The 24366-nt window shown below is 49.7% G+C and overlaps 1 protein-coding gene across 13 annotated transcripts in view; it reads right to left on the reverse strand.

Annotated features, from left to right (window-relative positions):
• Positions 1-607: 607 nt before the first annotated feature.
• The window catches only part of PPP6R3 (protein phosphatase 6 regulatory subunit 3), a 112838-nt gene continuing 89079 nt past the window's right edge, over positions 608-24366 (reverse strand). For 5 of the 13 annotated variants that reach the window (XM_054570775.1, XM_054570782.1, XM_054570772.1 and 2 more), the window contains 10 exons: positions 23296-23393; positions 21764-21818; positions 20873-21003; positions 17345-17466; positions 13121-13274; positions 11790-11896; positions 10312-10462; positions 5347-5364; positions 4973-5092; positions 608-2115 (listed from right to left, as the gene is read on the reverse strand). In XM_054570775.1, the coding sequence (XP_054426750.1) occupies positions 2064-2115; positions 4973-5092; positions 5347-5364; positions 10312-10462; positions 11790-11896; positions 13121-13274; positions 17345-17466; positions 20873-21003; positions 21764-21818; positions 23296-23393 (1008 nt within the window). In that variant the 3' untranslated portion in view covers positions 608-2063. The remainder of the gene's footprint in view (positions 2116-4972; positions 5093-5346; positions 5365-10311; positions 10463-11789; positions 11897-13120; positions 13275-17344; positions 17467-20872; positions 21004-21763; positions 21819-23295; positions 23394-24366) is intronic. The other 8 variants (XM_054570784.1, XM_054570778.1, XM_054570785.1 and 5 more) reach the window with 5 other exon arrangements.

The following is a 24366-nucleotide window of genomic DNA, read 5'->3' on the forward strand; positions in this document are numbered from 1 at the left end:
TTCTAGAAACAGACTCAGGCTTTATTTTTGTTGGTGTTTTTAATACAGGTACTGTACTGGAGACGGGTTCATCTCGCGGCCCAGTATGGCCGGCACTCAGAAATTGGAGTGGAAACGAGGGAGCGCGCCCGCCCTGCCCTCCCCTCCCTGCCCCCGGAGACAAGCACAGAAATGTGGCCCTGGAAAACCCCAGCGCTTTTCATCAGCAACACGGAGAGAAATTAGACGCCGTTGTCTTGAGTGGGACGGAGATGCAAGCCAAATCCAAACCACACAGGGCAGTATGTGCCACCCTGGAGCCAGGCTCTCCACCAGGTAAGACAAGAGTGTGTCCTCCGTCCGCAGGCCCTGAGGTGCTATTGCACCAAGCCAGACTCCTTGAGACGAGCCAAAGGAGCCCTGTGCTCGGGCAGCGCCAGGTTCCAAGGGAACGCACGAGACAGTGTCTCGGAAGAGGGGCTGACCACAAGGAGGGCCCTGAGGAGGCGCGACGGCCCAGGGCGCACTGCTGCCTCCACGGTCCTTGCGCGGTAGGTCCGCCTCGGTTAGCCTCCGGAGGAGCGTCTGCGCCCTTTGCGATGGGGACGTAAATAAGGAGTAAGGCTAAGACGTTTGATTCTTTTATTTCCATATGCAATGTAATGTTTAGGCACGCTGCTTGGGATGCTATTTCTAAAAAAATTGTTGGCCATTTTTCAGAATATCCTTTTGGTTTTAAATACTGGTCAGGAAAAAACAAATGATGTAAAAATAGGTGAATAATTTTCTATTACAGAAATGAAAAACTGATTTGCATCTAAAATTGCAAGAGGTGAAGTCATTTAACCCTTTCACCAGACGGCACGCAATATACAACATATTGCTTTAGCTGTTTGAGAAGGCTGTGATGTATTTTTATATTGACATAGAAAATTATAAATTACATTGAATTAGTATCCATAATCACTATATATATACACAAACCAGTTCTAAAAAAAATAGACTGGTTGAGAATTTACGAGTGAAAACCTCACAAGGTACAGGAGAACAATGAACATGCTTGGGCGCCAGAGCCTGACTTCAGGTTCGGAAGCGCCAGCCTGTCAATGCACGCACCGTGCCTCCAGCAGCAGCGCGTGCATTTTCCGGCTGGCGCACCTGGTGGGACGCAGATGTGTTGCATGTGCAGACTGCTCTGAAATTTTCACTGGTGATGCCTGTGAACAAGGTAAGTTTTGGTGAATGGGTTAAAAGGCAGATGAACTCCCGAAACAAAACAGAAAACAAAACAAAAAAACAAGAAACAAAAAAACCCAAACCACTAGCCATGGACGCTCCGAATACTCTATAGTGTTTCACCTGCAGGAAGATCATCTCCAGCAAACAGGACGTTAACAGAACATATGGCTTTACAGCGACATCAGTTTATCAGCTAAGTTGTAGCAATAAATACTTAATCTCTACCAATAGACTTACATTTTTTGATCCGTTTTTAACAATACAGAAAACAGTTACCAATCAAAAACTGGTTATAAAAAGAACACCAAATATTTCTTATTCAAAATCACTTCTGTAAGTTAGAACAACCAAAAGAACACAGAGGGCATCTCGATCCAGCTACTCCTTGCCAACCTGGAAGAAAAATGAATTCAGAATTTTGTACAAGGTGAAAAAATGTATGAAAACTGCCTAATACTTTGGTCACACTAATAATTGTCAAATAGTTATGTTTCAAATACAATAGCTCTGTGTATTCACTTTTATAAAACTATTCTTACAGCCATTTTAACTATAGTATTACTACTATTATTACATGGGTGGCAAGATCTTATTTCACAGGCTACCCATTATTTAGAACAATACAATATAAACATACGCAAAAATTCTTGGTATTTGTCAATGTGCAATATTTGTACACGTCTGAATCTCTCTGTACAATGTCTTAGCATCTAGAGTAGAAAGGGTGCTGGTCCTGATCCCGTGCAGAGTAGGGCAGCAGGGGCAGCGGTGTGGCGGCCCCACTGACGCCCAGAGCCCTGAATGGTGGCGGCCCGCAGTCCTCAGTCAGCAGCAGAGGTCGCTCATCATACAGGGCCATTCACGGACGCGTCGCCTGGCACGCTTGGCTGGTCAGTCCTGCGGAGCAAGAGACAGGCGTCTGAGACACTTAAGCAGAAAAGCGAGATGGGAAATTAACTTCATTTAGCTCCCCAAGGGTGGAGAAGGGCTATTTTAATAGTTTCTGTGATGCCTAGCACTAAGCCAGGCACTTAGCACAATAGTTACATAATGAAATGCTTCACAAATGCATTCATCTAAGGCTCCAGAAATTCTGACTGAAGAGCCTCTAAGCTCCAGCTCCCAGCCCTCAGCCAAGGCCGCAGGCGCTGCGGGAGGACAGAGCCCCCTGCCCTCCAGCTGCGGAGCAGCACAGACCAGGTCGCTGGTGGTGCACCTGCTCCCAAAGCTCATCCCCCGCTGCAACACAACCTTTTATCTCCCATATACTGGAATCCACATAAAATTTCACTTGAAAAACAGGATTCTACAGGATTCTGTGACTGAGGGAAAGAAGTAGCTTGTCAACAGGACCCAATGTGGCAAACGAAGGTGCGAACTGTAACCAGCAAGCCCCACACAGCCCAAGCCAGGTGGCCAGTGGAGAGGAGGGGGCGGGGCTCGCCACAGCCGAGGTGCAGACAGAGCCCATGGTGTCCGACCACAGCGACCACCTGAGTGTGCCAGGCACTCCTGCGGCGTTCCTGGGTCTCACAGCAATGGGGAAGAAGGCTGCTTAGAAGCCAAACTGGGGGGCACACAAACACTGCACGAGCATCGAGGTTTTCCAGCAGCGCGCTTTCTGGACCTGCTAATTTTGCACAGAGCGCCAGGAGGCCCGCTCCACCCACGCTGCGCACTCACAGCAGACGATGGCTCACCGCGTCGGCAGCCAGACACGTCTGGCACGTACCGTCCTGCCTTCGCCACTACACGCTGTGTGACCTGAAGTTAGACTCTTAACCTCTCCGTTCTGTTTTCTCCTCCTGTGTAAGGGGACAGTAGTCATCCCCCCACAGGTGTTTGTACATCTGCAGTGTGGGAAGCACTCAGCATGCTGGCGGGCACAGGTGGCAGACACGCTTGGTTGACAGTAGTGAAAAGTCATGACACCAGTGCACGTCCACCACGCGGGGAAGCCTGCCTGCAGGGAGTCCCAGCTGGTTCTGTACCTTCACCGCTGTCCTGGATTGCTTTAAGAACACAAGGGTGACATCTCAGAAAATTTACTTTGTCCCTGCTGTTAACAGCAGCTCGAAAGTTACTTTCTCGAGGCCTTGCCCCGCTGCCCCACCTAAATGGGACGCCTGTCCCCTTGCCTAGCTCTGTGTTCCTTAGCAGCACCTTTCCCACGCGTGTCTCTGTCATGTCTGTTTTGCTCCTGATTTTTTCATCAGGCCTAGACCAGCGGCTGCCACACTGAGCTGTGTACTGAAGGACGGACAAATGCACCGACACAGGTGACGCCCAACTGCTTCCAGCGGTTCACCCCGCTTTGTCCTGCGCCCCTCAGCCCTGCAGAGCGAAGGCAGGACCCTGCACACCAGATGCTGCTCGGCAGGGAGGACAAAGTGGGTTCCCAGGCGAATGACCCTGTGCCCCCAAGTGCCATGGACGTTTGCCCACAGCTGCCTGTGCCTCTTCTAGCAGAGACGCCGGGACCAGGCTCCCAAAGCCGCTATTGACACGGGACAGACATGGGCCATCCTGCCTTTGAGGCAGGTCTAAAAATCAAACAAACAAACAGAAACCAGGAAGATGACAACTGATTAGGAATCAGACCTACAAAGGGCCATCATGAAACACACACTGAAAACCCAGGCAGAAAAAGTGACTTGCCCCCACACAGCTGGGGCTGGGTCCCCCAAAGCGGGCGTGTCACCTGCCTCTTCCTCCCAAGCCTTCCCTAGAGCTAATGTCCCCAAACAGCTCCTGTCATTTCTTTTATATGCAAAATATGTCCATATATATATATATATATATATATATATTTTTAAATCACATTCATTCTGGCTATAATTTCCATGAGAAGCAAAGGCAGAGGCTGCTAGGACTATTAGAGGTTTGCTGACCAGTGGACAGAGTGCCCCCTGCTGGTCCCACTGGTTACATTACCCTTGAAATGCCTGGAAAGTTTTGGAGAGAGGGCGTCTGGCAAGGGGGAAAGTGCAACTTCGAAATGCTTTAAAGCATACTTTATTCCTTAGGGAAGGAATATGCAGGCTTAGAAATACTTAATAAAAAAAGTTAACTCCAGAAAGTGCTCTGGTCCCAGGGCAAGTCCTCATCTTTGGCGGGAGCCCTGCCAGCCTGTGTGGCAGCGCCGGGACTCAGACCTGGACTAAGCAAAAGGTGACCAGACGAAAACATCAGCAGGTGGAGGACTTTCACACTTAGGTATTTTGCAGAAGCTGAACCAAACAGGGAATCACCTAAGAGTGGAGAGCACTTAGCCCCACACAAGAAAAGGTCTTCGGCGAAGTTCTGCCCGTGTGCCACATGGGCACATCCACAGGAAAACGGGCACCGGGAGCTGCTTGCGCCTGTTGGTTGTGTGACTCCACAGGGCCCATGAGAGCCTGGCTGCCACTGTCAAGGGGACCCAACCTGGCAGATCATTGAAGAGGGGCTGGGGGGCAGTGCCAGTGTCAGACAGGCTCCCTTCCACTCCCAGTAATTTCTTCAAGAGCCAGTGATGTTACTGAATCTCCACAAATGGCCAGCTTTCAGCCTCTGGGGCAAGGAGATAAACTGCTATTTCTAAGTCCGGAACACAGTCGCCCTGACTCCCTAAGGACTGAGAAAGCGTTTCTTTGCCGAGCGAGGCACTGAATGCTCAAGGACAAGTGTGACTGCCCCCTTCCTCTGGCCCCCCGCCCCCAGGTGCCAGCCGCCTGCCCTGGGCCTGGGCAGACCAGAGGCCATGGGCCATTACCTTTGTTCAGCGCTGCCGCCAGGCGGCCGGGGGGCGGCGGGCTTTGCCTCGGCCGGCTCAGGGCTCTCCTCCACGTCCTTACAAGCAGCATCTTGAGAGGTAGACAGTTTTCCTTCCTCGCTGCAGTAGAGAGGACGAGAGACAGCGTTAGGCCCCCGAGGTGTCCCCGCCAGGTGGAGGATGAGGGCACATGCAAATGGCTCTGGAGTCATGACTGCCATGGAGTCAAAGCCCTGGGGCTGAGCATGCGCAGGTGAGGGACACAGGGCCACAGACAGCGACTGGGCAACCACAGAAGGGAAGGATCACGCAGGGGGAAAGGGACGATGAATGCGGCTGGTGTTGATAAAGAACGGCCCCCGTGACTTACATACCGATATGATTTCAACACTCTGACGCCAAGTGTGCAAAACAGAAAAGAAATGTACAAGAGTTTCAGAACACTCCTAGAATGAGGGGTGGGCTAACATGCCCACGACTGCGCCTAAGCAAGTCCGCAGACTCGGTGAAGGTGTCAAATGAACCTGTTTGAAGGAACGAGTCTTTAGTTAAGCATTTTGCTTCCAGGGCTGAGCCCACCATTTAAACTGTCAGCAGGACAGACCCCTCCAGTGGGCGGGCCGAGGCCAGGGGAGCAGGGTTCCAAGGCGCCCAAACCAGGCCTGGCTGCCTTGAGTCGCCCTCTGACTGTGGGGAGAAGTGTGAACACCCCAAGGGAGAGAGCCAAGAAATGCGGCCAGAACAGGTAGAAATGGGCATGGAGGGGTCAGAGGACGCAGGGAAGGGTTATTTTTTCCCCTTGGATGGTTCTTGGTGGAGAAAGACATGTACCAAATACTTTCAGCCGTTCGTGGGCTATTTCAGACTTCTGCCTTATTCTGTACAGGTCTCTAGTTTGCTCCAATCAGGGTGGCACTGAAGTGAGCTAGAAAGCAGCTGGAAGCCCCCTCTGGGCAGGTCCACCCTTCTCAGAGCTGGGCCTTGCCCGGTATGTGCTTCTGAAAAGCCTAGTTTTAGGGTAATTTCTCGGGTGGCTTTCGGATGGGTTTGAGCAATGTATGGAGGAAGGTGAACTAAGATGTATGATGGGCGGACAATCCGTGCTGCCTGGCTCATTGCTCTTTAGCCCCGCCCTCCACCCCTCGCCCACCAAAGCAACTCCTGAGACACTTCACGCATTGGCGGGCGGGCGGGCGGGGCGACGATGCATGTGAAAATAGGTTTACAGTTGTTCACATGGAAAATGGTACACCACAAGATTCAAGCATTCCGTGCACTCACAACTGTAAACCTACCTCTGTCCCACCCTGTATTTCCTTCCTGTAAAATGCAGGTAACACAGACGGGTATTTTGAGTCACAGACTCGCACACACTGCCCTCAACTGTCCCTGCGGTGAGCACTTTGGAAGGTCTGCCTGGCCCTGCTGGCAGTGCCCCATGGTGTGCACCTCCAGTTCGGCCTGCTTGGGGCCCGGGGGACTGCCCGAGAGCCTCTCGGCTTGGAAGAGGCGTGTCCTCCCATCTACAGGTGCAGGCTGCCTCCCCACCAGCCCTCAGCCCCACCCACCTGACCCCTGCTAGTCTCTAAGAGCTGCCGGATGGATGACGATGGTGCTTTGAGCATTTATTTTTTAGCCTCTTTGGGTTTCCTTGTCTGCAAGCTGCCTACTGATAGCTTTTGCCCATTTCCTGGTCTGGGTTTTCTCCCTTTTCCTTACTGGTTTCTAGGAATTGAAGAGTAAATGTTAGTTTCTTGTTGACTTAGATACTGTAAGCTTTAGCTGCCTCAATTTGCCATCTGCCTCTTAATTTTGTCTGCAGCACTTTTATCAGCTTGAAATTCTTAACTTTGATCCAATCCAAATCTACCCTGTACATTATGGTTTGTGCTTTTAAAGGTTTTCTTCTTTCGTTTTTAAAAAGGAAGCACTTCTCTGACACCAACCAGAGAGACATTTCATTTTCTTCCAAGTGGTGCAGAGCTGCGGCCGCAGGCCTCAGCCCACCCAGAGCCTCACCTTCTTCTCTGCAGAGCAGGAGGACACCCCCAGGACTCGCCCCCTGGGGTCCTTGTGGGAGTAAACAAACGGGCAGCGCGCAGGAGCCATGAGCGGGCCGCGTGGCACGCGGAGAGCACCCTGCCCACGGGCGCCCATCTCCCACATGACCCTCAGCCCACCAGGAGCTGCCTTCAAACCAGGTCAGGGAGGCTCGGGTGCCACTGGCCCCCCTGCGCCCTGCCTCACCCCCGGAAGCCATCCCTGTTGTCACTGGGCTCCGTCACCCAACACAGTGGCCGCTTGCCTCCTGTGCAGGCTAATGGGCCCCTTTTCATTACTGTGACTGTGCAGCATGACTACGTATCTGCCAGGGCAAGTCTCCTTTCACCTTCCTTATGGTTCTCTAAGCAATCGGGGAGCCCTGAGTATTCCACAGATGTTTCAGAGCATGTTTATCAAGTGCCTTTCAAAAATTCAACGGAAACTGTGACTGACGTTGCATTAAGCTTAAAGATTCACGAGGTGCGGTGGCTTTCCCCGCAGCGCTGAGTTCGCCTGGCCCATCACAGAACTGCACGGGCTTCCGCTTGTCCGGATCTCCTTTGGCTGCTTTTATTGGCACTTCCAAGTCAACGTGCTTCCTAAATAACTTAATAGTTTGATGGGTCTTGTGACTGGTACTTTGCCTTTTATTATACTCCTGGTTGTTTATTATGGACATAAAGAAAGGCTACTGATTTTTAAAAATGATTTCTTACCGAGGGGCTTTGCTGAAATTCTATTCGGTAACAGTTGATCATTATTATCTGCAAATGACAGGCTCGCCACGTCCAGCCTAATGTCATCTACACCCTATGTCCTTTCTCCTCTCACAGCCTTGTCCCCAGGACTGCCTGCACAGTGGCGGTGAGGACGGACATCCTCGTTTGTTCCTTACTGTGAGCGGGCACACCTGTAGGGTCCTCCGGAAGCGCAATCTCTGCTCTAGTATTCTGGTACTTAACTTGCACCGAAGGACGGAAACTCACTCTTGTCTCACTTTGCTTGGAGTTTCAGTCACACATGGGCACAAACTTTTGGTCTGTTAACATGTGGCGAAGCGCACAGACTGACCTGGCAGTGAACCGTCTTTGTGCTCCAGGGACAAACTGAGCACTATGACCTACTTTTAATATGCTGCTGGATTCAGTTAGCAAGTAACACAGAACTTGTAGTTTGCTTGTGAGGAACACAAGCACGTCGTTTTCTGTAGTTGTCCTTGTCTGGTTTGCAGTTAAGATTTCACTGCCTCATAAAGATCGAGGCAGTTTTCGCATGTTTTCTGTTTTCTGTGGCCCGAGACAGAAACCAGCGGACTGAGGTGCGAGGACAGTGGCGCAGGCACTGTAACTGGCTCCCCATGCCCCCCCAGGTAACAACTTTACATCCTTTGTCCATTTCAAAAATTATTATGTTGTCTCTTTTTTGGTCTCTTTTCTGTATTTCGTCTCTTTCTTATTGATACTAGGTTCTTCCTTTATCCTTCTACTGAACATTTCTTTGCTGGCTACAGACTAATTTACCCCATTTTTTGGAATATTAGAAATTAAAGTCAAATTTATCAATCTCTTCCTTTATGGTTTGGTTTTGGGTTTCTGTTTTTTTTTTTTTTTTTTTTTTTTGCTTAAAAAGTCCTTTATTGCCTAACTCTAAAGATACTCTCTTATGGAGCTGTGGCCGTGCCTTTCACACTGATGCTGAGATCCAACTGTCCTCCGAAGCGGGTGACTGCTCTGAGTCCGCTTTCCTGCCGGATGGAGCGCCACACGCCAGGGCCGAGCAGGTGCAGAGGGCCAGGGGGACATGCTGTGGGGCCAGCGCCGCAGCCGCCCGCTGCCAGCTCTTGTCAGAAGCCTTGATACCTAATCTGGTGAAGCCCCCTTGCTTTGGTCTTCAAAATGGCTCCGGCGTTCTCTTGTCTTCTTTATGGATCTCGCAATCAATGGCTCAGTTTTCATTAAAAACTCCACTGGAATTCTTATGAAAAATAAATTTATTTTCTAGATTGATTTTAAATGAAACACCAGAGATATCTCCCCATTAACAAACATGGCATGGCTCCCTATTTATTTAGGTCTTTATTATATTTTTGCATCTTAGTTATTTCACAGCAATGGCTGCAGCTTTAGTGAATTAAAACGAGGGCACACCCTGGGCACCCCGCTCCGGCTCACAGAACGCTGCTGAGCTGCGCGCGTCCAGCCAGCGGACTTTCTTAGCAGTTCCACTTCTCATCTAGACTCCGCTGGAAATTTTTATGTAGAAAACCAAAATCTACAAACAGTAATCATTTTATCCCTTTCAAATGTTTATGCCTTTTATTTATTTTTCTTGCACACTGCATCTGCTAAGCCCACCAGGGCAGCGCTGATGAGCAGCAGTACCCAGAGGTCTCATCATCTGGGCCTCGCCTTCGAAGGGAACAGGCCTAAGGCCTCCCTGTCCAGGACCAATGCCCCTTGGGCTGTCAGCCCACACTGTCACCAGTTTCCAGTGGCCACTTTCTTTGTCTAGGCTGCTAACAAGTCCTGAGTGGCTTTAATTGTTATCAAATGCTTTTCTCCATCTACTGAAGGTCCAAATGGTTTTAATCTTTTTATCCAACTGTGAATGACCTTCAGTGACTTTTACAATGTTACAGTATCCTCCAGTTTGTAACATATACCCTTGGTCATGAGAAAACCCCACAGGGTCTGGCTTGCTGGCTGTTAGGTTCTGTGTGTACATGCCTGTCTGAGAAGTGGGCCTACAATTCAGTCTTCTCCCTCACACAGTCCTGGTGTGCTGTGGCTTTGCGGGGGCTGGGAAGCCGACCCTGCTGTACAATACACACTAAAGTTCTAAGCGCTGATTCAACTGTAGTCTGCGAATTTTGACAAAAGTTTCTTGTATTTTTTTTAAAAGTTACCATTTTGCTACTACAGGTATCGGAAGAAAATGATCAGTGTAACAGTGGACCTTTGGTTTTAACGGGCTAAGCTCTGTACCTGTATATAAGTCAATTTCTACAATGACTAAAAATTGGTCAGTTTTTTATACTCATGTATCTTGAATCTGCTAGTTTTGAACTGCAGTCTTCTAAACGATGCGGGGGCAGAGGGGAGGGGGCAGGCGCACGTGCACTTAGGGATCCGACCTCTTCATCAAGATTCCCCAAGTCTAACAGAGACATCAGAAAGATGCCAGGCTACCGTCTGAGCCCACATCTGAATCAAATTAAAGGTGCGAACAGCTGAGGTGCCTCTCCCCCTCATTCTCCCCAAGCGTGAGGCTGGAGGCCCGGTCCCACCCCCGGTTACCTTTTGAAGACGGCAGTCTCTGTCTTGGCATCTACCGTGAGGCTGAGGGTTTCCTTCATGCCGCCATTCATCACTGTCTCAGTTACCTTGTCTGTGCCTTCTGCATCCTCCTCTCCATCGGAGCTCGCTTCCATGGCCATGCTGCCAGGCACTGAAACGGGCACACAGTGGGCGGTCACCCATACCACACCAGCAAGACCGCCGTCCCCCTTCTGTGCGTGCCCATGCGCCCAGCCTGTATGACAGCTCCTGCCTGAAGAGCAGACGGTCGGCCTGTGGTTGCCTGGGCCGAGTCCGGACAGGCCCACGGGAGACACGCGCGTGGCCTTCCTCCAGTGCGGGGCCGGCACGCCCCCACGGCCTTCTGACCTCTGAGCCCACCCACACACCCGCCCTCCCCAGCAGCCTCTGCGGTTCCTCGTGTCCCCCGGGTCACGGGAGGCAGCACAGTCTAGCCGCGCCCCCATCTGCGCTCCGCGTCCACCCGCTGCCCTGTCCTCACTCGTCCTCTCTTTCAGCTGCCCCACTTGGGCCTTTTCCCCTTCATTTCTTTTTTAAAGTTAGCTGTGGATCTTGGCGGATTTCCTTCTTCTACAATAGGGAGCCCCCTGGGCTCCGTAGTCGGGCTCCTTGCATTCAAAGCCCAGCCTCCCCCGGCTGGCTGCACAAGCTTTGGGCAAAGCACATGAGCTGTGCCTGAACCTTCTTAACCACAAGATGGGGACAAAATCAGGTCATCCACACGTGTTTAACAGAGTGGCCGACAACACCAGCGGCAGTGCCGGTCTGTCCCCATGCCCTCTACCACACCCTCATTCCTTTTTCTAAGGACTGGCTGCTCCGCCCCCTCCGTGCACCACCGAGTCCTCCTCACACTCCCTTCACTGACCTCCTCCCCTCAGCCCTGCCTTGTTCTTCAGGCTGAAAACAGCTCGGGGCCTGTGAAGGAACAGCATGTGTGTTCTGAATAACAAGACAACTTGCTGGACACCCTTGACCATTCTGTCTGTTCATAAAGGTGAGAAAAAAGAATAAACAGCCCCACAGACTGAAACGCATCCAGATACACACACACTCGCTCCAGCAGAGCAAACTGCAAGTGACGAATGCACAGGGCGCAGTCCGGGCTCAGAGCGCCATGAACCCTGGGTCTAGTTACCCGGGTGCTACAGGCTAAGACATTCATCCTTTCTGTGCCTGCTTCCGTTTCTGTACATAGATGGGACTGAATCACCCCTTGCTTCTCCTACAATCAAATGCTGTGGCTCCGCAGTGAACACGAGTTTCTGCTCTCCCGCTGTCCGTGGACCTGAGACCCACCATCTCATTCTCCTGGCTCCTCTGAGCTCCTGAGCCCGAGGATCTAGAGTCAAGAGTCAAGTCTGGTTTGTAAGCCTGCGATGCAGAACAAACACCCTTTCCACTCCGGGGAACGCTAGGGCCGGATGGCTGCAGAGCGATGGCCCGCAGGCACCCACCTTCGGGCGGCCCGGCCAGTGCAGCGACGCCGGGGGTCAGAGGGTCCATCGGTTCAGTGCTGGTTTCCATCTCCACTGGAGAGTTACTCCTTAAAGGCTCTTTCGTACTTTTAGAAAAGAGAAAGTTCAGGTGTTACTTAGCAGTGGCCAACGGCCCGCAGGTACCGCTATTCACAAAATGCCTTTGGGAATGAGCGCTGCGGAGCCACCGGCAGCTGGGCAGACCCCAGGGGACACGGGGGTCCAGGTGTGGGCAGTAAGCATTCTGCTAGCTCAGCAGGGCAATAACCGGGCTCCCCGAGGTTCAAAGCGGCCCCGGTGTCTCAGCCTCACCACAGTCACTGGGCTCCCAGATACACATTGTACAGTGTCAAGGGCACCTCTACGTCATTTCTACCAAAACCCTGACCTATGCAGAGTGGACACTGACTAAGTGACACCGACAGAGGAAAGTGCCAGCGGGGTGCAGGGGGAGGCGAGCGGCTTCAACAACGCGCTCGGGAACCCAGGGCTCGGACCACCACTGGCAGAGCGAGGCAGAGAGCAGGATGCGGAGACAGGACTGCCCTGCGCTGCTGCAGAGCCGGTGACACAGTGCACAGTACTCTGGAGACACTGCCCACCAATCTTACTTTCTCTCTGAGTAACAGCCAGCTAACTGCTGTCATCAGAGCTGCTATAAAGCAACGTGGGCTTCAGCCTACTTTTTGGTTTGTCTAAGATGGTAACTGCGCTCATCTTTTCAGCGGACAAGATGAAACAATGTTTTGCAACTCAAACTAAGCCTAACAAGACATGAAATCCACGGTTAATGTTCAAATGCTGGCAACAGTACTAAGGGAAATTTTGAAATAACAGGGTGTTGTCATGGCGAATACAAGTGAGACTAACAGCGGGCCTGCCGATCCCTTAGACGAGCTACGCCTGAGGCACAAGTCCACACAGAGGGCCTGTCGGTGCTTTGGTGTCCCCCTCATCCTACTCTCTGCAGCCCTGTCCTGACCACTGGTGACAGGGGAGGGCGGGGCGGGGTGGGGGTGTCATGGCAGCCCTGGGAGATGCCACCTTCCTCCCGCCCTGCCCACCAGCTTCCCGGGGCTCGTCTTCCCAAGGCTGCTGCTTCCCTCTCTGCTCTCTCCCTGGCGCCCCCCACCCCATGGAGGAGGGAGGTGCTGACTACTCTTCTGCACCTCAGAGCTGCACTAGTGAGCCCCATGCTGATTTTTCATCATGTTTAAGACACTACATTCAACTTGCAAGGAGGCCAATAGCAAGCACACACCATCCCGGCTCTCCACGGAAAGGTCTGGGGGGCTGGTGCACAGGCTCACCTCAGGGAGGACGTGAACTCTGAGAAGGAGGCCCAGCCGGTCTCTTTGGTTGGCATGGGCTCCTCAGTGCTCCAGACGTCAGAACCCACAGAGTCTAAGGGAGCGCCGTGGGTTGTCTCCATGGGGACGTCAAAGTTGGCTGACCAGTTGGGTGCTAAAGAGGGGAGCAATTTCATCTTGAGAACAACTGAGCAATGTAACACAAGACATTTTTCAAACAGAGACTCTCGCGGGTGCCCCATCCCCACACTCACTTGGGAGGAGTGGAAACAGCGCCCTCACGTGGAGGGCAGCTGCACAACACCCGCCCTGTCACAAAGCCGCACCTTCCTGACCCTTAGCACTCGCCCTTTCTAGGATGTTTTTTCCCGTAGAAATATCATACAAAGATGGCAAAGCGACACATCAAAACATATGCTAACGTTAACTTCTTAGTTTTGGCAGATGTACCAAGATCACATTAATATTGGGAGGAAGATGGGTGAAGGAAGCCACTCCCTACAAAATCTTTGCAACTTTTCTATATATCTAAAATTATTCCAAAATAAAGAGTTTATTAAAATATGTTAGCTGCTCAACTGCAGTAAGTTGGCAACGACCTTCATGCTTCCCAATCCGGCCCGCTGGCCCCACTCGGCACTTGCAAGGCCTCCCCACAGCCCCCGACAGGCAGCTGGACACGGAACAGAGGGTCCCTGGGACTTGGTAAGAGATGTCCTGGGTCCCTGCCCGCGCAAACCTCATCTCAGCTTTCTTCTATACGCTAACGAGCTGGCTGGGGTCTCCTAGACAGCCTCTGCGGACGGGGCTGGTTGCCAGGGAACCAGCTGTGAACTGGAGGGTTGGAGCTTTCAGCCTCACCCTCGCCCCACCGTCCCCCCCACCTTCTGTGAGGATAGAGGGGCCGGAAGTGGAGCTCACCATGAATGGCCATGATTCAAGCAGTTACACCTGCTTAATGGCCTCTATAAAAACCTAAGCTGTAGGGGTCAGAGCTCCTGGGGCAGTGGACAGAGGGTGGCACATGACAAACTCCATGGGGACACAAGCTGCCATGCTCAGGACACTTCCAGAGCTTGTCTTGTTCATCTCTTCACTTGGCTGTTCATTTGCATCCTTTAAAATATCCTTTGTAAAAATTGGTAACAGTAAGTAAAGCATTTTCCTGAGTTCTGTGAGCCGAATTTCAGCAAATAATGGAGCCCAAAAAGGTCCCCACTGATAGCTGGTTGGTTGAAATATCTGAGGCCCCGCCTCCTGACTGGCACCGGAAGTGTGGACAAGCCTCCCCCCCCCCCCCCCCCGCATCACCCCATGAGATCCGACTCCAGCTGCAGCTTGACAGTCCTGGCACCTGCAGCCGGGGCAGGGACCTGGTCTGCGCTGGGAAGCCCACACAGCTGGTGTCAGAGATGGAGCTGGGAGGACAGAGCTTTCTCTGTTTGCGTTCTAAGTCCTGCAGACACGGGCTGGTTTCAGAGTTCGTGGTGGTGGGACCGGCATGGGGCCTGCAATTCCTGTCTGTAGTGCCAGTCACCATGCCACCTGCCTGCCAAGTTTGGATCTGACCTGCACATCTCTGGCTATTTAGAAGATTATCTTAGAGAGAAAGGACTCAGAAGTACCCGTGGAACACTCTGGTTTTAAAGAAAGGCCTTCGTGTGACTTTGGACAAGTATTTAACTTCCCCAAGCCTGGGATTATTCATCTGTTGTTTTTTTTTTTTATAAAGTAAGTTTTACTGATTATGCTATTACAGTTGTCCCATTTTTTCCCTCCCCTGTATCCCCCTCCCCCCTGCACCTCGCCCCTCCCTTCAGCAGTCCTCTCACCCCTTAGTTCATGCCCAGGGGTTGGACATAGGTGAGTTCTTTGGCTTCTCCACTTCCTATACTCTTCTTAACATCCCCCTATTTGGTACCTACCAATTATGCTTCTTAGTCCCTGTACCTTTTCCCTCACCCCTTCTTCCCCTTCCCTGCTGATAACCCTCCACGGGACCTCCATTTCTATGATTCTGTTCCTGTTCTGGTTGTCTGCTTTGTTTTGTTTTATTTTTGATTCAGTTGCTGGGAGTTGTTTGTTGTCACTGTTCATAGTTTTGATCTTCTTTATCTAATTCCCTTTAACATTTCATACAGTAAAGGGCTTGGTAATGATGAACTCCTTTAGTTTTTCTTTGTCTGGGGAGCACTTTATCTGCCCTTCCATCCTAAATGATAGTTTTGCTAGATAATCTTGGATGTAGGTCTCTGCCTTTCATGACTTCAAATACTTATTTCCAGCCCCTTCTTGCCTGTAAGGTTTGAGAAATCAGCTGATACTATGTTTAAAGTTTTCCCAGAAGTTCCTAAGCCTTTTTTTTTTTTTTTTAATTCTTCTTTCTTCATTCTGTTCCTGGTTGAATGTTTACTTCTTCCTTTTGATCTAAATCACTGATTTGAATCCTGGAGTCCTTCCCTTCACTGTTGGTTCCCTGTACATTTTTCTTCATTTCACTTTGTATAGCCTTCACTTCTTCCTTCATTTTGTGGCCATACTCAATAATTTCTCTGAGCATCCTCATCGCCAGTGTTTTGAACTCTGTCTCTGATAGGCTGGCTATCCCCTCGTCGCTTAGTTCTCTTTCTGGAGTTTTGACCTGTTCTTTCATTTGGACCGTATTTCTTTGTCTCCTCAATTGGGCAGCCTCCGTGTTTCTGTGTATTAGGTAAAGCTGCTCTGACCCCCTATGTCAGCGCATCTGATACACTGTAATGGGTGGAGCCTTAGGTGTTTGCCAGGGCAGGACAACCCACTTCACCACTTTGTGGCCCTGTATGAAGGGGAGGGTCAGAGAGGGAACAACGTAGCTTGCTTGGCTCCCACCCTGTTTCCAGTCACTGCCGCGACTTCCTGTGACTGGCACCTGTCTAGCTGTTGCCCTAGTGCTGATTCCCAGAGTGCATGGGTTTACGCACATTTTAAGACCCTGTGGGCCCTATAAACATACTCTCCAGAGAGATCGGCAGTTTCTTCCACCGCCTCAACCCCTACTGGTTTTTATAGCCAGAGGTTATGTGGCTTTATTTTCCCAACGCTGGAAACCTGCATTGTGTAGTCTGGCCTGGGGCTGGGATCACTTGCTCCCCAGCTCTCCCCCACCCCCATTTTTATCTGCTGTACATGAATGTCGGACTACCTGTTCTGCTGGCCGCTACCACCTGGCCACGCCATACCACGCCCTCTCCGCTCCGCCTACGTGTTTGGATGAATGTTTCTTCTGTAAATCCTTGACGGTCAGACTTCCACACAGTTCAATTTTCTGGCACTTCTGGTTGATTTTTTGTTTTTAGATTGGTTGTTACCCTTCTTAAGGTTGTGTGAGGAGGTGAAGTGAGTCTCCCTATGCCTCCATCTTGGCCAGAAGTCCTCCTCATCTGCTCAGTTACAGCAGGGACCACCCACTCATTACAGCTCAGCTGAGGATTCATGCAGCGCCCGCCTGTCACAGGTACTGAATCGGGGTCCGTTCCACACTTCCTGCCCCTCAGCCTGTGTGTGGCAGGGCTGCACTGGGAGCAAAAACGGATGATACTTGAAAATCTCACCTGAAACTCTTAGAAGTTAACAGTATTTTTATTAAAAATTCTTTTAACCTCACCCAAGGGTATATTTTTATTGATTCTAGAGGGAGAGGAAAGAAGAAAGAGAGGGCACGTAACACCGAACAGTTGCCTCCTGAACCTGCAAACTTTTGGTGCACAGGATGATGCGCCAATGAACTGAACCACCCGGCCAGGGCAAGAAGTGAACAGCGTTTTTAACTGGCCAGCTAGCAGGACACAAACAGTTAGCAGACGTGTTTTGGCGTTACAAGATTGACAAATAAACTCTGAAAAACCCACTTTAAATTGTTGAAGCTTTCAGGTGTGTCCTTTGGCTTAGTGTGTTCATGACTCTCCAAGTCATAACACTTCCCCTCCTTCCCACAGTCCAGGTCCCTCCCTCCTGCCCCAGCACCAGGGGCCGCAGTCTGCCACGTCCTCCAGCCAGACGCACATAGAGGTGTCCACACCGAGAAGCAGTGCCACCATCAGAGGTGTGACTTGCTCCATCAGGCCCAAAGGACATGTATTTCCACTATTTCTTCAGCAGTCACCTCAGACCCTGCAGACCAATTAGCTTCTTTTTAAAACCCATTTCTGACACAGAGCAATGACCATGTGGAATACGGCAACTTACGTTCACTGAGGTCCACCTCCATCTTGTCCTCTGTGTTGGCGCCACTGGAGTCAAACAAGTCTTGTTTGGCTCCGTCTTCTTCTTCAGAGTCTGTACTTTCCTCGCTGTCAGTACTCCCCGAGCTAAGAAAGAAGGAACCGAAATAGTAATGCTGCACTATCAGCCACCAGCTGAACCCAGAAAATCTAGTCACCCAACAACAAAGAAAACCACACTGCACTGTAACCAGAGCACACCTGACTGTCATTTCAGTAAGGCTTTGCTCTTTGAGCGCTGCCTAATCCTTTGCTTAACGATGCCAAGTCACAACCGAAAAGCCGCCTTCCAAAGGCGAGCAGAGGCACGCAGTGGTGGTGCCGACCTGCATTTCCCTAATGGCCAAGGATGCTGAACTCCTCCACACGTGCTTTTGCCACCCACACACCTTTTCTGAAGTTTTTTTTCATTTTCAGTGCCTTTAAAAACTGGGTTAGTCTTTTTCCTCATGATAGTTTTTATAACTTCTCCTACGTGTTTTTTTTTTTTAGAAATCAGATACACTGTTTTCTCCTACTGTGTGCCTTGTCCTTTTGTTTTCTTAAGTGTCCTTTTAGAAGTGTTTAATTTTGATCAACTTAAACTCGCTAAAATTTTTTTTCACGTATAGTATTTTTGGTGGTGTATCTTAGAGACCTTTGATTACCCAAGGTCACAAAGGTTTTCTAGTATAAGTTTTATAGTTTTACATTTAGGTCTATGACCCCTTTTGAGTTCATGTGTACATACAGGAGGAGGCATGGACGGAGCCAGTATTTTTTGCACAGAGATGTTCCATTCTTCCAGCACTATTTGTTCCTAAGTCTGATCTTTCTCCACTGAGTTGCCTTGGCAAAAATCAGTTGCCTATATACTTATTTACGGGTCCTATTCTGTCCCTCAACTTAGTTCCTGTCTTACTCATCATACTGTCTTAAATTACTTGAAATTAGGTTGTGTTGCCCCTCCAACCTTGTCCTGTATGAAAGCTGCTTTGGCTGTTCTTAGTCTTTTGCATTTTCACATGCAAAAAGACTAAAAAAGACTAAAAGTTGAATTTAAAAATCAACTGTTAATAGCTACCAAAAAACTTGTTATGATTCTGACTGGGACTAAACTGAATCTGTAACAATCTGGAGAGAACTGGACTTTTAACAATATTGAGTCTTCAATTCATAAACATTTATCATTAATCAGGTCTTGGTTCTCTCAGCTATTTTGTAGTTTTCAGTGTACAAGTCTTACACATCTTTTGCCAGATGTATCCCTACATATTTAATACTTCTGCCTACTATGAATAGTACCATATAGTTATTTCTATTCTAATTGTTGCACTATAATGAAATACAACTGTATTGATCTTGCATTGTGCAATCTTGCTGAAGCCACTTAATTGTCCTACTAGTCTTTTAGTAGATTCCAATAAACTTTCTAAACTGACAGTCATGCTCTCTGTAATAAAGATAGTTTTGCTTTTTCCTTCCCAGCCTAGGTGCCTTTATCTCTTTGTCCCCACTTACTGAGCTGGCTAGAACCTCCAGCACAGTAATGAAAAACAGTGGTGACAGGAGACGCCCATGCCTTGTGGTCGTCAGGGGATGGTGTCTGGTCGTTCACCATTAAGAATGATGCTAAGTGCAGGTTTACTGTGGACGACTTAATCAGGTTGAAGAAACTCCCTTCTATGTCCAGTTTGCTAAGAATTCTTAGGAACAGATGCTGGATTTGGCCACATGTTTACTGATTGATTTTCAAATGTTAAACCAAACCAACTATGTATTCCTGGAATAAACTCAGTGTGGCCCTGACATATTTTATATCATTTATTTGCTAAGTTTCAGAAGTTTTTGCATCTGCATTTGTGAGAGTAACTCGTCACCTTTCTTGTAATATAATGTAATGTCAGTTTTTGGTATACGGTTGCACTGACGTGGCCTTAGGGAGTGAGATGGGTACTATGCCCTTCTTTTCAGTTTTTCTGGAAGCTTTTGTATAGCACTGTCTAGTATGATTTCTTCTTGAAACGTTTGGTAGAATTCACCAGAAAAGTCTTTGATAGATATGGGACTAGTCAGGTTATCTTTTTTGCTTGAGCTTTGGTGGTTTGCATCTTTCAAAGATTATCGTAATTGTTAGAGTTATTGGCATAGAGCTGTTCATAATATTTCCTTATTATCGCTTTAGTTATTATCATTACTGATATTAGTAACCTGCATCTTCTCTTTTTTCTTGAACATTGTCTCCAGAGGCCTAACAATATAACTAATCTTCTCAAAGAACAACTTTTATTACAATGATTTTCTTTACTGTTTTTCTGTTTTGCATGCTAATTACTTAAGGTGAAAGCTGAGGTCACTGATTTGAAAATGAGGCTTCTTTTTAAAAATAAGCAGTTAGGGCTAAAATTGATCCTTGAAAGTACTAATTTAGCCACATCCTCCAAATTCTGATACGCTGTGTTTTTATTTTCTTTCAATTCAAAATTCTGTGTAATTTCCCCTTTGATTTCTTCTTTAACTCATGTGTTAGTTTCCACATATTCAAAGATTCTAAAGATCTTTCTGCTATTTATTAATATTTCTGATTTAATTCCACTGGGGTCAGAAAACACACTTTGTATGACTGGAAACACCTTGGAATTTATTGACACTTGTTTTATGGTCCAGATACAGTCTCTCTGAGTAAATACTTCAAGTACACTTGAAAAGAATGTGTATTCCGGTGCTGCTGGGGGGAGACTTCACAAATGTCCAGTAGGTCAGGCTGGCTGGCAGTTCTGTTTAAGTGTTCTGTATCTTTTCTGATCTCTGCTTACTGTTTTATCAATTACTGAGATAGGAGTGCTGAAATATCTGATTACAATTCTGGATTTGTCTCCTTCTCCTAGCAGTTTGATCAGTTTTTCTCCATGCATTCTGAAGCTGTTATTAGGTATGTAGATACTCAGCTGTTGTTCTCTTAACTAGGATTCTGATAATGAACACTCAGGTAACAAGAACCCCCTGTGCACAGAAGCAAACCTATTTAGCTTCTTGCGATATGACTTAAAAAAACTAGGGGAGAGAAAAAAAAAAAGACTGAATTGATTCTGATGGGCGTCAACTGGTATGAGTCCATCTCTTCAAGTTAGATTAACTTTTAGAAACAACTTCTCTCTCTTTGGTGACACTTTCAGTCTTGTGTGAGAAATACTACATAACTCAGCTGCTGCTGTTACATAGGGAGCAGTTATTCAGAGCCCTCTACGACCACATCCGCAGGCGGCGTCTCCCATTCAGAGAGGCTGCACCCTGCTGCTCCAGGAGCTGCAGATGACCACGCATAGCAGCCTCCCATCATGCTGCAGACAGGGGCGCAGCACCTGCCCACAGCAGTTAACGGTGTTTCTGATCAGGACGAAAGCTTGGGTCGCCAGGTCAGACATGCAGGTGCGGCGAGGCCACAGTGATTTCCCCTGCTAGTCTCTGCTTTCTGCACTGGGTATGGCTGCTCCTGGGACAGCTTCTCTGTTACCTGGACCGTCTTTGGGATTCTGGCGTAAAGGCGATGTGCTTCTCCTCCCAGATGTCTTCCTCGTCGGAGCCACCATCATCGAACTGCTGGATTCTCTCCTTACAACAGGCTTCAAACAGGGCAATGTTTCCCTGCATAAAAATGAGAGGTGGAAATGAAGGCTCAAATTCTCTCCAAAAGGTAACAACGTGAATTTCATCCTTCTTTCCTTTAAAAAGCAGCGCCCAGCACATACACCAAAATAAAGTGTAAGCATCTAACGTCAGCTTCCATGTAAATAACAAAAAGCTCTGCCTGCGGAGACTGGAGTCGAAGCTGGGACACAAGGGCCAGAGGCTGTCCCGGTGAATCCCCTTCACCTGGTAGAAGTGCCCGCCCACCGAGTAGCAGAGTCAGGCCCGTGGGGCAGGAAAGGCGCCCTGCCCTTCCTCTGCTCTTCCAGCCCAGACAAGCAGCGTGGGCACCGCCCACCTCATCACACCAGTCAGCAAAGCAGCGGTCTCCCAGAGTAATCAACAGCAGCAAGTCAGGACTGCGCAGTCCCAGCGACCCTGACAAGAGGACCCGCGTCAGAGCTGCCTGGGGCGAGAGGCTCGCCCTGAGCCAGCGCCAGGATCTCTCCTGCGGACACACAGCAGATGTAGGGGCAGCACTACACTCTTGAAGCTAAATGCCTACACTGCAATCAGAAGCGAGCCCGGTTTCATTAGCCCTGTCGCACCTGAACCCACAGGGGCCAGGCAGGCCATGGGAGAGGGTGAAGGAGCCCCCGTCCAAGGTGAAGCCCACCAGCTGCGAGGCCCCCGTGCACCCCCGCCTGCCCGCACGCAGCCTGACAGACCCGGTTCCCACGTGTCCATGTTGCTCATGGCAGGAAACATTCATACTTACACTTTCATTCGTATTGAGAGTAAAGTTGATGTCTGATACCCGATCAAAAGAAACACTGTAAACAAGATATAAGTGTATAAACAGTTAATTATCTAGACTTAAAGAATCAGTAGTCATGAAATTTTCCAAATTTAAAATATTTGGCATTAAAATCTCTCCAATTTTTTTTTAAAGAAACCCTGCTTGCATTAAATGGTACCACCTCCTTTGGAATTAAAAAATCTCTATAAAATGGGAAGGCCGAAACGGGAGCCTACTGAGAAACGACAATGAACCCTCAACACTGCCCTACGAGAGACAGTCAGTGTCCAGGGAGACAGCCATGGCTCCGCAATCAGGACAAATGCTACTCACAAAGAAGCAGCAAGTCAAAACACGACGAAGCGCACAGAAGCTACCGACACTGAGTTTCCTCCAGGTACAGCCAAGTTCGGACCAAATCACACAGACACCCCTGACATCTCATGCTCTACTGTGACATTAAGAAGAAACCAGGGAGTAAAAACTCCACAGCCCGTTGCCGGAATAGAGGAGTAGATGGGGTTATCTTAGTCCTCTTAAAAGATCTGTTCTAACCAACCATGACTCCAAGGCCAACACAATTTGTTGAGACTGGGGACTCCTAGGCAGTGGCATTTGCTGAGATGCCAGCGGGGAGCCTGCAGGTCCCGGGGTATGCGCCCCGGGGTTCACACACGTGTTCCTTCTGGCCTTCCCAGGGCCCGGACAGCCGCCGTCCCGGCGCGCCTGAGGTCTGCTAGCTCCTCCTATGCCTAAACTGCAGCTCAGGATGGACAACACCCTCCACTGGCCGTGGTTCCACGAACCACTGCAAGGAGCTGTAATGGCTCCTGGGGCTCATAGGTGTCCTCAGGGGTCAGGGGTCTCCCGGGAGATCACATCCGTGGGCGAAACTCCGTTCTCAAGAAGTCGCACCTCCTCACATAGATGCCACGTTTCCCAAGGGCTGGCGCCAGACCGCCCCTTCTGTCTCCAGGGCCAGCCACGGCACTGCAGCCATGAGCTCTCTCCAGGCCCAGGAGCCGCACTGCTGTGCTCCCGTACCCTGACTGCAGAACAAGTTCTGCCTTGCGGTGAGTCACCCAGAGAGCAGAGCTGAGGAGGGCACAGCTGCCCCCGCCCTTGCAGGAGACCCCCCTGCGTGCTGGAAGGGAACAGGCTGCGAGGGCTCCAGCAAGGGGACAAGCACAGGGACGTGCTGGTTCCAGTGGAGCTACCTAACACAAGTAACTGAAGGGAAGGAGAGTGAGGGCAGCTTCCAGATCTAGTAAGGAGGAGCTTCTGTGAAAGAGGCCAAGCCCAAAGGCAGCCCCGCCCAGTGGGAGACACCCTAACTCCTCCCGGTGCATGGGCCACAGGGCTGGCCAGGCTGGTGCTGAGGGACCCCTGGGAGGGCAGGCCCCTCCCGACTCCCGGGTGCGGATGAGCTCCAAACGCCCAGGAAAATCACAAATGTCTCACAAAGAACAGGAGTATACAAGACAATTATGGAAGCAGGAAAATATACTCACTTGCCAATGTCATCTTGATCTGCAAACTTCTCATCGTTGAAGCCAAACTGGTCAATAAAATTGGACGTCATTTGTTGCATCTGATAATCAGAAAAGGCCTGGCAACCCCAGGACCAGTGACAGTGATATAATGATTCTAATGACATTCTACAGACTATTTGCCCATTTGTGTTCCAGAAACCACCTCATTTACAGCCATAGGGCTTTAAAGTTGGTGTGTTTTCTGAGAAAAAAAATCAAATAATTTCAGACATAATTTACCCAAGAGAAAATGTTTGGAATTTGGTCCACAAGTCATTCTAATGCACATGCCATTGTAAAAAACGTTAAGTGACCACTCTGTCCTCTACTGCAAATTATCTGTAGAGAGAGGACTGGGTTGTCTAGTTCCAAGAGGTGATCAAGTGACATGTGACAGTCTGAAATTATAAGGTGTATTGGTTACCTCTGGACACAACCAACCTCCTTTCTCATTAAGACCCAGCAAACAGAGACCACCCTCCCTCCCTCCCTCCCTCCCTCCAGCGTCCAACCCCTACACCACCCACTGAGCAGCAGGGCGCGAGAGAAACATGGCTAATAGTCACAACCACAATCCTCTAAACACAATGTTCAGGGACGCGTCCTCTTTTTAGGAAGAAAGAGTTAAGTCCCAGCGGTCAGGAAGAGCAAAGAAGTAACTTCTATCCTACCTACCTCCGAGAGGACAGACGGTTTTAGCACTGACCTGAAACCACTCTGAAAAGTCTACCACTCTGTTTCCTACACAATTTCTAGAGGCCACCAGTCACCTGGGTTCCTCGGGTGAGAAACAGGGGAGTGTTAAACGGACTCCACAAAAATGTGACACTCCAATCTAAAGGAACGAGCAGGCCATGGGCAACAGGTGACATCGGGGAACGTGTCCCGTGCTCCCAGCAGCGGTGAAGCACCAGTCCTCGATCTGCCCGCAACAGAGAGGGAGAGGGAGGGCAGTGTGGGTGCTGCCCTGGGCAGAGTGGTGGACAGAAGAGGCCGCTCTGTCATGTAGGCAAGTCCCGTACCGGGAACCTGAGCAGCAGCTGGCGGCCA

This window comes from Pteronotus mesoamericanus, unplaced genomic scaffold (assembly GCF_021234165.1).
Source record: "Pteronotus mesoamericanus isolate MK-2021 breed Mesoamerican mustached bat unplaced genomic scaffold, CSHL_Meso_final contig_214, whole genome shotgun sequence".
In the NCBI taxonomy this organism is placed as follows: domain Eukaryota; kingdom Metazoa; phylum Chordata; class Mammalia; order Chiroptera; family Mormoopidae; genus Pteronotus; species Pteronotus mesoamericanus.